The 13,496-nt window shown below is 36.4% G+C and overlaps 1 protein-coding gene across 1 annotated transcript in view; it reads left to right on the plus strand.

Annotated features, from left to right (window-relative positions):
* GLP2R (glucagon like peptide 2 receptor) overlaps window positions 1-13,496 on the plus strand; it is an 88,896-nt gene that overhangs the window by 66,321 nt on the left and 9,079 nt on the right. The window contains exon 12 of the mRNA XM_051995546.1: window positions 5,878-5,919. Within this exon, the coding sequence (XP_051851506.1) occupies window positions 5,878-5,919 (42 nt within the window). The remainder of the gene's footprint in view (window positions 1-5,877; window positions 5,920-13,496) is intronic.

Genomic DNA, 13,496 nt, shown 5'->3' on the forward strand with positions numbered 1-13,496 from the left:
ATAAATTATTTAATATTATTTGGTTTTCATTATAAAAACAGGTTAAATCTATTTAAACCTATAAAGTTCACACACAAATTGCTAGGGCAGAAAAGAATCTTTTAAGTATATAAGGACTAGTTTTTGGATCCTTGACTCTTTGGAATCATCCTAACTCCCCTCAATCCTGTGTAACAGATGGATTAGTTCAATTGTTTCTTTATGTCCAACTTTTTGACACCTTGTGAGTAGTTTTCTTGGCAAAGATATTGGATTGATTTGACATTTCCTTCTCCAGTGGATTAAGTAAAGATTAAATATCTATTAGGGTTATACAACTAGTGAGTATCTGAGGTCATATTTGAATTCAGAATTTCCTGACTCTAGGACCACTGCTCTAATCCACTGAACTACCTGGCTGCACAACAGATGCAAAAAGGCACATAACATCTCCCTTTACTATATTAAAAATTCTGTTCTATTTGAATTACTATTTTTCAGTGTCCTTCCTAAAATATGGTGTTCAGAATAGAAAAGAATACTTCCTTTGTGGTCTGCCTCTAGTAGGAATATCATTGCTCTTACTCTAAGCATTCTAATGCTGAAGCCTGAGATAGCTGCATTTTTTTTTTTTTGGCTGCTATATTGTACCAATAATTCCTACTGTACATTGAAGAACCTTTAAATATGTTTTTCCTTTGTCTAAATAGGTTCCCTGATTGCTATTTGATGACATGTAGGGCAGGCTGATCAGCTGGCCTCAGTTTCCTTATTATCTGTTTTCCAGATCATTTTATGATTCTATATGATACTCGGAACCAGATACCAACTGTCTTACAGGACATAAGAGGCCTGCCCCTCCTAGTTTTCTTTTAAACACATTCCCTTATCTCTTTATTCTTACTCAGTACATTGCTAAATTACCTAGAATTTGGAACCTCCCAGTTTGGCAATGTCTTTCTCCATATTCTGGCTCCTGGAGTTCTGTTTGGCAGCTTTTCACTATGTTTTCCCTTACCCTGGTCTAGCAATGTCTTAAACTATCAGAGCCCTCAGCATCACTGAAAATCTGAAAGCTTTCTACTCTGGTGTTCTCATCAAAAAAGTCCTTTCTTGGCTTCTTTCTCTTCTCACTTCACATAACAGGTCAGTTGTTTAATTTTGTTGTTTTTATCTCTACAACATCTGTTATATTTGTCCCCTTCTCTTGCCCCTATGGCCATCTCCTTAGATCAACTCATACCCTGTAGTTCTGATTACTTATCTGGTAGAGGTGCACTAAAATTATGGGATAATTTTGTCTTACCCTTATTCCTTAAAGACTGTATTAACAAAAATATAAGAATGACTTCACAGATGGTAGAAATTTTCTATTCTGACTGAAAACATAGTGGAATTGGTTAAATCGATTGGGGCTTCATTTAAACTATGCATTTCCATTAGTCAGCTTAGTAATTACCAAATGGCCTATTTTTTCAAACTTGTCATTGGTATAACTCATGGGCATGTACTCTGAAACATGATATGATATTTATTCTCTTATCTTCTATATCATTACAGCTTCTTTTATGGTTAATCAATCAATAAACATTCTTAGGCTTTTAGTAGAATATTAGAATTTGCTATAAATTCTGGAGAAACAAAGAGAGTTAAACAGTCCCTGTTTACATTCCAATTGTGAAGACAACATAAATCTGTAAATGTATATGTTTATATATAATAAATATTTATGTCATAAATATATGTATATATTTATATGTATATACAGAAAGCTAAGAGAAATAGAAGGCAACTAAGGGGGAAGACACTAACAACTGCAGAGATATGGAAAGGCTTAATGTAGAAAGTGTGACCTGACCTGAATTTTGAAAGAAAACAAGGATTTCAATAGGTGGAAATGACGAGGAAGAACATTATAAGCATAGCAGATAGCTAGTGCAAAAGCATGGAGTTGGGTGTTGAAGAGTCATGTCTAAAGAAAAGCAGGTAGGCCAGAATGCTTAAACCATAGAATTTATGGAAGAGAATAATGTGTGAGAAGACTGGAAAGGCCAGAAGGAAGAAGGCTATGAAGAGCTTTAAATTTCAGACAGAAGAATTTGATCTTTTAGGTAATGAGAGTCTCTGGAGTTAAATGAGCAGGGGCATGGCAGTGTCACAGCTGGTAATGGAGGGAATCACATGACTACTATGTGGAGGGTGAACCACAGAATAAGAGAGTGAGAGCTAAAAAGATCATTGAATCCAACCCTTTCATTTTACACATAATTAAACTGAGATTCATACATGTTCAATGACTTGTCTAATACATATCTGAGGCATTGGAGTGGGGAGAGACTTGATGCAAGTAGACCATATAAAAGGCTATTGTTATAATGGTACAGGCAGAAAAGGATGAGGACTGAACTAAAGTGATGACTGTGAGAGTAAAGATGAAGGGACCTTTGGAAGAGAATAACAAGATTTGGAAACAGATTGGATTTATGGAATGTGGGAGAGTGAGAAATTGAGGATGACACCAAAGTTTTGAACCTGGGTGATTAGAAGAATGGTATGCCTTTAGTTTGTAATGTTCAGGCTAGCTTTCTGGAGGTCCTTCAAATGGGTCTTGGTCTTAAGGTGGAGAAGTAATGAAGGCAGGACAGCCACCATGAGGCTGGTCAAAGATAGAATGTCTATCTTCCAGTCCTTTTTGGCCTTTATATACCTTATTGTAATTACATCTTCACAGCATACTGATTATGTGTGAACTTAGAGAACCATTACATCACCATACTAGGTATTAAGTATGTATGTGAACTAGAAAACCATTAGCTTATCAATTCCACTGAGTTAACACCTTGTTTCAAGTATACTTCTCCAGAATTCCATTACTCTACATTATATGATAATCAGTTTGAAATGCCTGAGAACTATATGTATAGGACTGTAGCTTAAGAGAAAGAGCAGAGCTGGATTTATAGATCTGGGAATTATCTGTATAAAAATAACAGTTATTAAATAACAATAGAAACCTGGGTTCTTATCCCAGTTCTGCTACAATAACTTGTACAACTCAGATTTCTAGTCTTTAATTTCCTCTCCTGTAAAATGAAATAATGGTGTCATTATTTCTAAGATTACTTCTAGTTCCAAAATCCTATGAATGTAGATGTTAGAATCTTAGGAAATGGATTAATATGGATATTTAATAACTTTATGATACTTCCTCATGCCCTTAAAAAAGTAGTAAGCAATAGATACTGCATACAGTAATTGGTATTTGGAGAAAGCCTAGAAAAGTGTCTGAGTACTTCAAGAAACAAAGTTAAGGAAAATCAGTTCCACTGCCTAGCTTTCCAGATTTGACTCTGAGAAGAGTTAATATTGTCTAGATCTGTATTGAATAGGTCCAAGGACACTGTATTTCTTCCTGAATCCTGTGTCTCTCCCTTACTGTTGATAAACATTTGACCACAACATACTTTTAAGTCAGTATTTTTGGACACAACAGAAAGTACATTGCTATAGTTGATAGGAATGTTTAAATGAATAAATAAAGCTATAATTATTAATATTTTCATGCAAGGTACAAAATGTGCTCCTAGTTCAGTTGAGAAGTAAAAATCAGAGTGGGGAGGAAGGAACATAGGCATCTAGCAGCATCCTATTTTAATTGAAAACTAAATTCAATTGTTTCCGTGCTGTTGAAGGATTATAAGTCTTGTCAGTACCATCTAAATTTCACCACTTAGAGGAAAAGTGTCAGTTATGGAACCAAATTGGATTATTTCAGATTAGTGTTGCTCAAGGAGTGTTCCATGGACCCTCAGGCTTGAAACTTTTTCAGGGGTTCCTGAAGTCAAAACTATTTTCATTATAGTATTAATATACTATTTACCTGTATATATACAAAATACTTTTTCAGCTTTTTTCAACAACTTTCCTTTTTTAAACTACATGGCTGTGTGAAATTGGATTTTCTTCATATAATGTCAGCTAAAACAATAGATTGCAACAGATTGCAACAGCAAAGGAAGATATGTGAATCCATCCATCATCTATTAAGTCTAACTTTAAAGAGATTTGCAAAGATGTAAAAAATTTTATACTCTTCAATTTTTTTTTCTTTGGAAAATATAGGTATTTTCACAGGATATGTTTATGCTAATGTATAATGGTTTGTTATTGTTATTTAAATGAATTAATAAATATTTTAAGCATTCATTTTTTAAAACTTCCAATATGGCAAATACTAAGAGATATGAAGTCCTCAACAATTTTTTAAGAGTGTAAAGAAGTCTTAAGTCTAAAAAGTTTAAGAACCACTACAGTAGATAAGAGTCTGGTTTTTGCCCATTTAGGAGTGACTCTAACTAAGGTCTCTCAGTTCTAGATGCCTCTTTGTTTAGACTATCAATTTCACTCTATTCCTGTTCCAAGATCCATTGTCCTGGTTCCTAAGAAGTCTTTCCCCTCCCCCACCTCTTCTTCAGTTCCCTGGACTTCAATTTCTTCATCTATCATTTGAGGAAATCTTATGATCACAGATTTAGAGCTAGAAGACACCTTAGAAAACAGGTTAATACTCTGATTTTGCCAATCAGCAAAGGGAATGCTGAGAAATTAAGTGGTGGCAGTGAAACAAGTCATACCTAGATCTTTTGGATGCCTTTTCCACCATGCCGTTGAGCTGATTTTCTTCCTTCTCTCCTTCCTTCCTTCCTTCCTTCCTTCCTTCCTTCCTTCCTTCCTTCCTTCCTTCCTTCCTTCCTTCCTTCCTTCCTTCCTTCCTTCCTTCCCTCCCTCCCTCCTTTTTTCCTTTCTTTGTTCCCTTCTTTCTTTTGAAATGGACAAATCCCTCCTTTCCGCCTCGGGCCAGCAGAAGAAAGTTTGCTTAGTTAGATTGGGGATCTCTTTTGTATTTCAAAAGACCGGGTCAACAATGCCCTTAAGGTTATCTGTTCCAGGTGGGTGGTGCTCAGGCGATGTTCAAGATTGATCTAATACTTGCTCCCACCCTCCTGTCGTAAAATGCTAATCACAGATTCCAATGCAACAAGCTGAACAAAAAAACGTTTATAAGATTGTCTTTAGTTCGGTAAAGCACGGAATTTTGACCATTCCGTCCGGAGCTCGGTACCAAATAAATCCTAAATCTTCCTCATTGCGGCTGTCTTGAATTTTATTGCCTAGGCTATTTCACTTTCTTTTTTAAAATTTTATTCTGAACTTAGAAATAAAACATTTACATATGATAGATGAGAAACAGTTGATTGTACACAAAATTACAAATCTACTTCCTGGGGCAGCCAGGTGGTACAGTGAATAGAATACCAGCCCTGAATCAGGAGGACCTGAGTTCAAATTTGTTCTCAGACACTTAATACTTCCTAGCTGTGTGACCTGGGCAAGTCACTTAATCCCAATTGCCTCAGAAAAAAAATTTACTTCCTATTTCTTTTAAATATATAATAAAGTAATCATGTAACTTTCCCCTTTTTCTTCTTTTTCTCTCCTCCCTTAACCCTCAGAAATGACTACCATTAGATGCAAATATGTATATATTTGCAATATCATTCTACCATTCTATACATCTACTTATCAGTTCTTTTCTCTGGATGCAGATAAGAGTCTTCCTTCATAGATTCTTTGTAGTTAATTTGTGTGTTTGTAATTGTCAAAATGATTTAGTCCAAATCTCACTGGGTTGATTTCTAAGGTTCCTTCCAGCTCTAACATTCTACAGTTTAAAGATTAAAACCTTTGATCCCTAACTTCTACTGAACTAAAAATTTGTCTTGGAGGGAGACAATTTTTCTCTGCCTCTTGCTGGCTTAGGAAGTCTGTCTCTCCATTGCTCTCTGCTACTAAAACATATTTGGATCTGACGTGGTTCTGTCTCTTTTTTCCCTCTAGGGGCTTCTTGTGGCCTTCCTCTACTGCTTTGCTAATGAAGAGGTAAGAATCTTTCACCTCCTAATCTATAAGGTACCATATTTCTTACTATCCATATGATCCCAATGTATATAAGAGAGTGATAGAAAGGCTTTATTACACAGTTTAAACTTTTCTCAGGGGTTGAGATGGAAGGAGGGGATAATTGACACATCATGTGATAACAAATGGCTAGAGTGGTGGATAATTTAGATGAATGGGAAAGCCTTAGTCTGGGAGTTGGGATGCCTGGATTTTTATCTGGCATTATTGATATTATTGATATGAAGATTGTTCTTGGTCAAATTCACCCCATACCTGCCTAATCCTTTTTGATGGTAAAACGATATTATTAGGAAGGACATTATTAGGAAAAATAAAATATCATGGATGTTGGTAGAAGAAAAGGGCCAATATAAAATAAATTTCTTAATTCAGTCTTTATTTTTGTTCATTCTCTTACAACCCATATCTGGGGAACCTGTGAAGAAAGTCACCATACCTCCTCCCTTTGTAGTTGAAAGCTGTAGAATTCTACATATTTCTATGCTGTTCTAGCAGAAGTTACAAAATAGTGCTACCTATGGAAAGAGGATACAGCTGGAATTTGGATCAAAATTATTAGAAAGAGTCTAAGTGGAAAATGTTATTGCAATCTCTATCCCCAACCATACTATCCTAAAGAATTATTTTATTACTTATTAATAGTTTGATAAGTTACTTTGCATTGCTAGCAGGATCGTAGATTTGGAAATAGAAAGGACCTTAGCAACCATTCAGTATAGTGTCCTTATTTTACCAATGAAGATACCAATGAAAGAAGAAGTTCAATGGTCAATCCAAGATTTCAAAAATAGTAAGCAGTACAAGGAAAATTGAAATCCAGGTCCTGTAACTATATTCAGAGCTCTTTCCATTCTATGGTCTGCTTCTGATGTTTCTGAGTAATAATATTGAGGATGGAAGTTGTAGGAATGGGAACAAACTTTCTTTTTCTTATTGATCCTGGTTCACTTGGAAAAGGAAAAAACTTTTGAGTTCACTTTATGATAGGGTCTTAATTGCACTTGAGAAGAATGCATGCTGCAAGTTAATGATGAGTGTCATCTGGAAATTAAAAAAAAAACACAACAGAAATAACATCTTCCTACAAACTTGGAATATGAAAAAAATTACTTAAAAAATTCAAAAGATCACTTTGCAGTTTAGACAAGTCAATTTCAGTTTACTCAGTCATCTAAAGTCAGGAAAAGCCAAATAGAAAGGTGAGAAAGTTAGCCAGAGACCCAGGTACAAGCTCAACTAATTGAATCCTCCCCTCCTACTAGTCCCCACATGACTGAAATTATCATAATTGCTGGGGTGGAGAGGACCAGCCCTTTCCCAACTCTCACTAAAAATTTCACATTTGCATGATGCCATTTGGAGTGCTGAAGTAAGAGGCCCAACCTGGAAGCTATCTTTCTTTTAAATCTTTCCTCCCTGCTTTTGTCATAAATAGGGGAAATTCAGGGGTTAGTGATATAATACTTTAGCACAGTTCACAACATTTTTTTCTCTACTGGACCCAGAAACAGACCCTAAGGCTCGCATATAGTTGACTAGGAAACAAGAAAAGACAATTATGAGCAAGTAAACCCTATAGGTTAATTAATCTCCTTATACTTCACAATGGACTTCCAAGGAAATGTTTTTTACTAGGGAATTAGGGATAGTTGTTGATGCCTATAGCAAATGGATAAATATTTTTGGAGAAAGTACTCAAAGAACATTTGAAGATCATCTTCAGCAGACAAATCTCCAATATATCAAGAATGTTAGAATTGGAAAGATCATCTACCCCATAATTCTATAGATAAGAAACTGAAATTTAGAGAGGGGGAATGACTTGGCTACAATCACAGAAGACTTCTTTAACTTTTACTGAAATTGAGCCTGAGCTAAATTAAAGCAACATAGAACCCAAATATTATGGACATATAGATAGACCTAGAAAAGAACTTAGAATCTCCCTTTGTTCAACCACCTCATTTTTTCAGAAGAGTAAACAGACCAAAATTAGCCTCAGAGCAAAGTCTAGGTAATAGATCTTTACACTTCCAATATTTCCCTTTCAGCTAAATTGCTGAAATTTGGATTTATGAAATATGGCCAAGGATCACCCTAAAGCACCAGTCCTTCCAGAGCCCTGATTCTTGATTTTAAGACTTGGGACAAATTACTGATACTTCTCTGAATCCCTTGTTTCCTTCAAAGCTAAGTTCAAGGAATCAACATCAATAAAAGACATTTCCTTATCTCCTTGTTGCAAATGCCACCTCTCAGTACTTTGTTTATATATATATAAAACAGTGTGTGTGTGTGTGTGTGTGTGTGTTTCCCCTCAAAAGAGTGGCAGTTCTTTGATGGCAGGGACTATTACATTTTGGTTTCTATATCCTCTGAATCTAGCACATAGTAAACACATAGTAATTGATGATATAGATGGATATGTAAAGGACTTTCCAGAGTTGTAGTAAAAGAGGATTCTTGTTTAGATACAGGATGATTTCAGAGATCTTTTTTGATTCCAAGATTTTTATAATCTTCCTTGTTGGTCAGAATCAAGTCTAGACTAGCACTTTCCCTCATCAATTCCTCCATATTTATGAAGAATGAAATTATTAAGGTGAGTCAAGGTTCTTTTAGGAGAGAGCAAGAGAATGAGAGTGAGAGAGAGGTCCAGCAAATTTATATGTTATCAAAGTCCTCCATTAGTATTATATCATGTATTCATGATAGTTTTATATTCTATTTCCTTCATTCATTTTTTATTTCTTCCTCATGTTTATATTATACTTCCATCAATCAAGCAACTAATAATCATGTTTATTGTTGTGCTAAGTGCTGGGGATAAACAGAAAAAGCAAAAAAGTGTCCCTGCCTCAAGGAACTTACATTCTAATGAGGTAGATGGCATGTATATCGAATAGATATATACAAAATACATACAGCATGTATACAAATTAACCTTAGAAGATAAGGCACTAACCTTATGGATTGGAAAAGTTCTACTAATGGTGAAATTTAAACTAAGCCCTAAAGGAAACAGTGGATCCCAAGGCTCTGTCCTGTTCTCGTGATTTCGACAGGACTCTGAGGGAAAAAAAATGAGGAAGGAGTTTTCCAGGCTTAGAGAACATACCCAAAGCAAAAACATAGTCAGAAGCTAGAATATGGTATCTGAGCAAGTGGGCCAATATGGCGGGAGGATGGAATGTGTAGAGAGGAATAACACAGAAGAAGATCAAAAAGATAAGAAGAGTCCAATTTGTAAACAACTTGAAATTCCAAATGAAGTAGTTTATGTTTTATTCCAGAGATGTATCTGATGACTCAAGGAAGCTATGGCTTTGTAGAACAGTGGGATGACATGATCAGACCTACACTGTAGGAAAAAACTGTACTTTAACAGTTGTGTGGAGTACAGATTAGCATGGGGAGATTCTGGAGGCAAGATGATTAGGAGGCTATAGCAACAATGTAGGTCAGAGGTTATGGGGACCTTAGACTTGTATTTGTATGAGTAGATAGGAAGGAACATATGTGAGGTGTGTGGAAATAGAAACGACACAATTTGGCATCACATTGAAAATGTGAGTAAAGTAGAGGTGAGAAGTTGAGGATAACATTGATGTTATAAAACTAGGTAAATGGAAGGATGTTAATTCCCTCAGTATAAATGAAGAAGTTCTGAAAAGGATTCCTTCCTCTATCCCTCCTTGTTGGAATCCTTACTAACTGCTAACTAATTAGAGTTGATCTAATCTTACAAGAAGATGTTTTGGGCAGAACCTGAAACAAGGTACTAAGTAGAACTACCCATAATCCCTCTCTCTGGAAGGAGCATAAATAGGCCAATGGGCCAGTCGGAGAGTTCTAGAGAGGAAGACGCTACAAGTCGGGATTTTCACCGGAATGGCATGAAGACTGGAGCTGGCTGGAGGCTGAAGAAAGCAGAGGCAGAAGCAAAGGAAAAAGCGGCAAGAGCTCTTGGAACCAAGCAGAGAGATAGACCTCTAAGCTAACCAGGCTATATTGGGATAATAAAAGATCTGAACTTTTATCACCTGGCTGCTTTTTGAGAAGAAAAAGCTCACCACATTTTGGCGCCCAAACAGGGACTAACAGACCCCTCAGTGGATTTCAGTGGAAAAGCTCCAATCCTGATTCAAGTGGAAAAGCCTCTGATCCTGATCCAGTGGAAAAGACTCTTCAACCCAGAAATTAGAGTGAGTACAACAAAGAAATTTTGTTAAAAGAGTTAAAGTAGAATTTCAGCTAAGATGGGACAGATATTTAGAAAACAGCCTGTTTCTGTTCAAGGAAAATGTTTAGAGAGCATTGTCAAAGTTATGGAAAGCCAAGGTTTAATTATAAGTTTACAGCAAATCACTGAACTTTTACAAACTGTAAAGGACATATGTCCTTGTTTCTCTCTTGATAAGGAATTAGATCTAAATGAATGGAAATTGGTTGGAGAGGATCTTTGTCAATTCTATGATAAAAATGGGCCTAACTCAATAATTAATACATATAATGTAATACAATTGGCTATAAGAAGTTATTTAAGTGATAGAATGATGAAAAGGAAAGTACAGGAGGAAGAAATGCCAACTTTACTAGGTGAAAAGGAGGACAAATCAGATGAGAATGGAGTTAATTACAATTCTGAGTATGATACTTCACAGCAGGAGGAATTAGGTGATTCCACATCTCATGACCCTCCCTCCGCAATTAACCCTTCATGGGTGGAACAAGGGGGAGGGAGAGAGACAGAAACACAGTCAGCTTCTCCTGTAAAGCAGAATTTGACAAGATTAGAAAAAGCATTAATTAAGGCAAAAAATGAAGGAGAAGATATATCTGATTTTATAAATGCATATCCTGTGATTGAAGAGCTCAACTCCTCAGGTCAAAAAGAGAGAAAATACACTGCTTTTAATTTGGGAAAAATTAAAGATTTGAAAAAGGGTTGCACTCTTTATGGGGCTACATCATCTTATGTGAAGATGTTACTAGATAATTTGTCTTATGAAATCCTAACCCCGAATGACTGGAAATCCATAACGAAAACTTGTCTAGAACCGGGACAAAATTTATTGTGGCTTTCGGAGTTTCATGAATTATGTAGGATTCAAGCCCAACGCAATAGGGAAACAGGAGCTATTGTACAAGTTGCTTTTGACCAACTAGCTGGTGAAGGTCAGTATGCAGAGAGTTCAGAACAGATTTATTATCCCATAACAGTGTATGAGCAAATTTCTAAGGCTGCAATAAAAGCTTGGAATTCTCTCCCTGGACAGAAAGATGGAAATAATGTTTTCACAAAAATAGAGCAAGGTCCCAATGAACCTTTTGCAGATTTTGTGGGACGTTTACAAACAGCTGTAATAAGAACCATTGGAGACAATGCAGCAACAGAAATAATGACTAGACATTTGGCTAAGGAAAATGCCAATGAGGTTTGCAAGAGAATTATATGGGGGCTAGACAAAAATGCTCCTTTAGAAGAAATCATTAGACGCTGTGCCACAGTGGGCACAAATGCTTATTATGCCCAGACTATGATGAACATGGAAAGACAAGGTCCTTCTTGGCAGAGGAATTCTAGAGAAACTCGTCGATGTTTCCAGTGCGGAAAAATTGGACATCTAAGAGCCCAATGTAGAAATGGAGATAAAGTGAGAAGACAGGGTGAGAGAAAACCCAAAACCCCATGTCCAAAATGTAACCGAGGCTTTCACTGGGCCTCTAAATGTATATTGATCCAGAGGAATGAGAGGCAGGGCCCAGCTCTAAAGTATCAATCAAAGGACAGGTGGGGCATGATAGCAGCTGAGGTTACACCCAGAGAGACTTTAGAAATTCAGAACTCTGATGTCATCAACCAACAGAAAAGCAATCAGGATTACAGTTGGGAAGAATACAGGCCTTTTAAGACAACAAGACAATATCCAATGCAAACAGCTCCAATGTAATTACCAGATGATGAGGAGAAATCCCAAAAGTGGTAAATAGAAGAGAATTAGATAGGTTAACTGCTTGGGGAAGAGGATCTGCTTATATTTCCACAGTTGGAAAAGGAATCATATGGCTAACAATGAGACTGTCAAAAGAACTTTAAAATCTTCAGCTTTCAGTTCCTGAAAAACCAGCAAGAATCACTGGATTCCCTGAGATGAAAAATTGTTGATGAGACTTTTTACAGTACTTCAGAGCTTACAGGAATTATTAGATTCCTGGCGCATGAACTAATGGACAATGGATTCCTTATGGACTATTTCTAGGACTTATGGACATTTGTAAATTTTGAGGTCAATTTATGTTGTTACATTACTACTAGCCTGTGTTATATTACTATGTGCTTATGTATTTTAAGCAATTGCAAGAATCATTGGATTTCTTGAGATGAAAGATTGTTGATGAGACTTTTGCAGTAGTTAAATTTTCATGTTGATTCATGTTATTTGTTACATTACCACTAGCCTGTGTTATATTGCTGTGTGCTTTTGTAAATTATGTATAATGCCTCCCATATTGATGGATTTATGTATACCATGTATATCTGTTACAAAGTTCTGGCCCATATTGATGGATTTATGTGTACCCCCTCAGAAACCCCCTATGTTTTAAAACAAAAGAAAGGGGGAGATGTTGGAATCCTTACTAACTGCTAACTAATTAGAGTTGATCTAATCTTACAAGAAGATGTTTTGGGCAGAACCTGAAACAAGGTACTAAGTAGAACTACCCATAATCCCTCTCTCTGGAAGGAGCATAAATAGGCCAATGGGCCAGTCGGAGAGTTCTAGAGAGGAAGACGCTACAAGTCGGGATTTTCACCGGAATGGCATGAAGACTGGAGCTGGCTGGAGGCTGAAGAAAGCAGAGGCAGAAGCAAAGGAAAAAGCGGCAAGAGCTCTTGGAACCAAGCAGAGAGATAGACCTCTAAGCTAACCAGGCTATATTGGGATAATAAAAGATCTGAACTTTTATCACCTGGCTGCTTTTTGAGAAGAAAAAGCTCACCACACCTCCTTCCTTCCCCCATCTCTCTCTGTAGTTAAAATGTCTATGTCCAGTTTGAAATAACGAATAGACTGTTGATAATGTGAGACTGAAACTTAGAGAAATCTATAGCTCTAGGAATCATCTTTATGTTGTTGTTCAATTGTTTTTCAGTCATGTCCAATACTTCATGACCCCATTTGAGGTTTTCATGGCAAAGATACTGGAGTGATTTGTCATTTCCTTCTCTAGTTCATTTTACAGATAAGGAAACTGAGGCAAATAGGATTAAGTGACTTGCCCAGGATCACACAGCTAAGTAATTGTCTGAGTACAGATTTGAACTCAGGAAGATGAGTCCTTCTGATTCCTAATCCAGCCCTCTATCCACTGTGCCACTCAAATGCCCTGCTTTACTTCTTAGACATGATAATTGAATGCATGGAAAGGATGAGACCATCAAGTGAGAAAATATTGAGAAAAGAGAAACTGGATAGAACTTTATGGTTACACCAATGAGCACGACAACAAAAAAGAATGAGGAGCAGTTA

The sequence above is a fragment of the Antechinus flavipes genome, chromosome 4, assembly GCF_016432865.1.
Source record: "Antechinus flavipes isolate AdamAnt ecotype Samford, QLD, Australia chromosome 4, AdamAnt_v2, whole genome shotgun sequence".
Taxonomy (NCBI): Eukaryota; Metazoa; Chordata; class Mammalia; order Dasyuromorphia; family Dasyuridae; genus Antechinus; species Antechinus flavipes.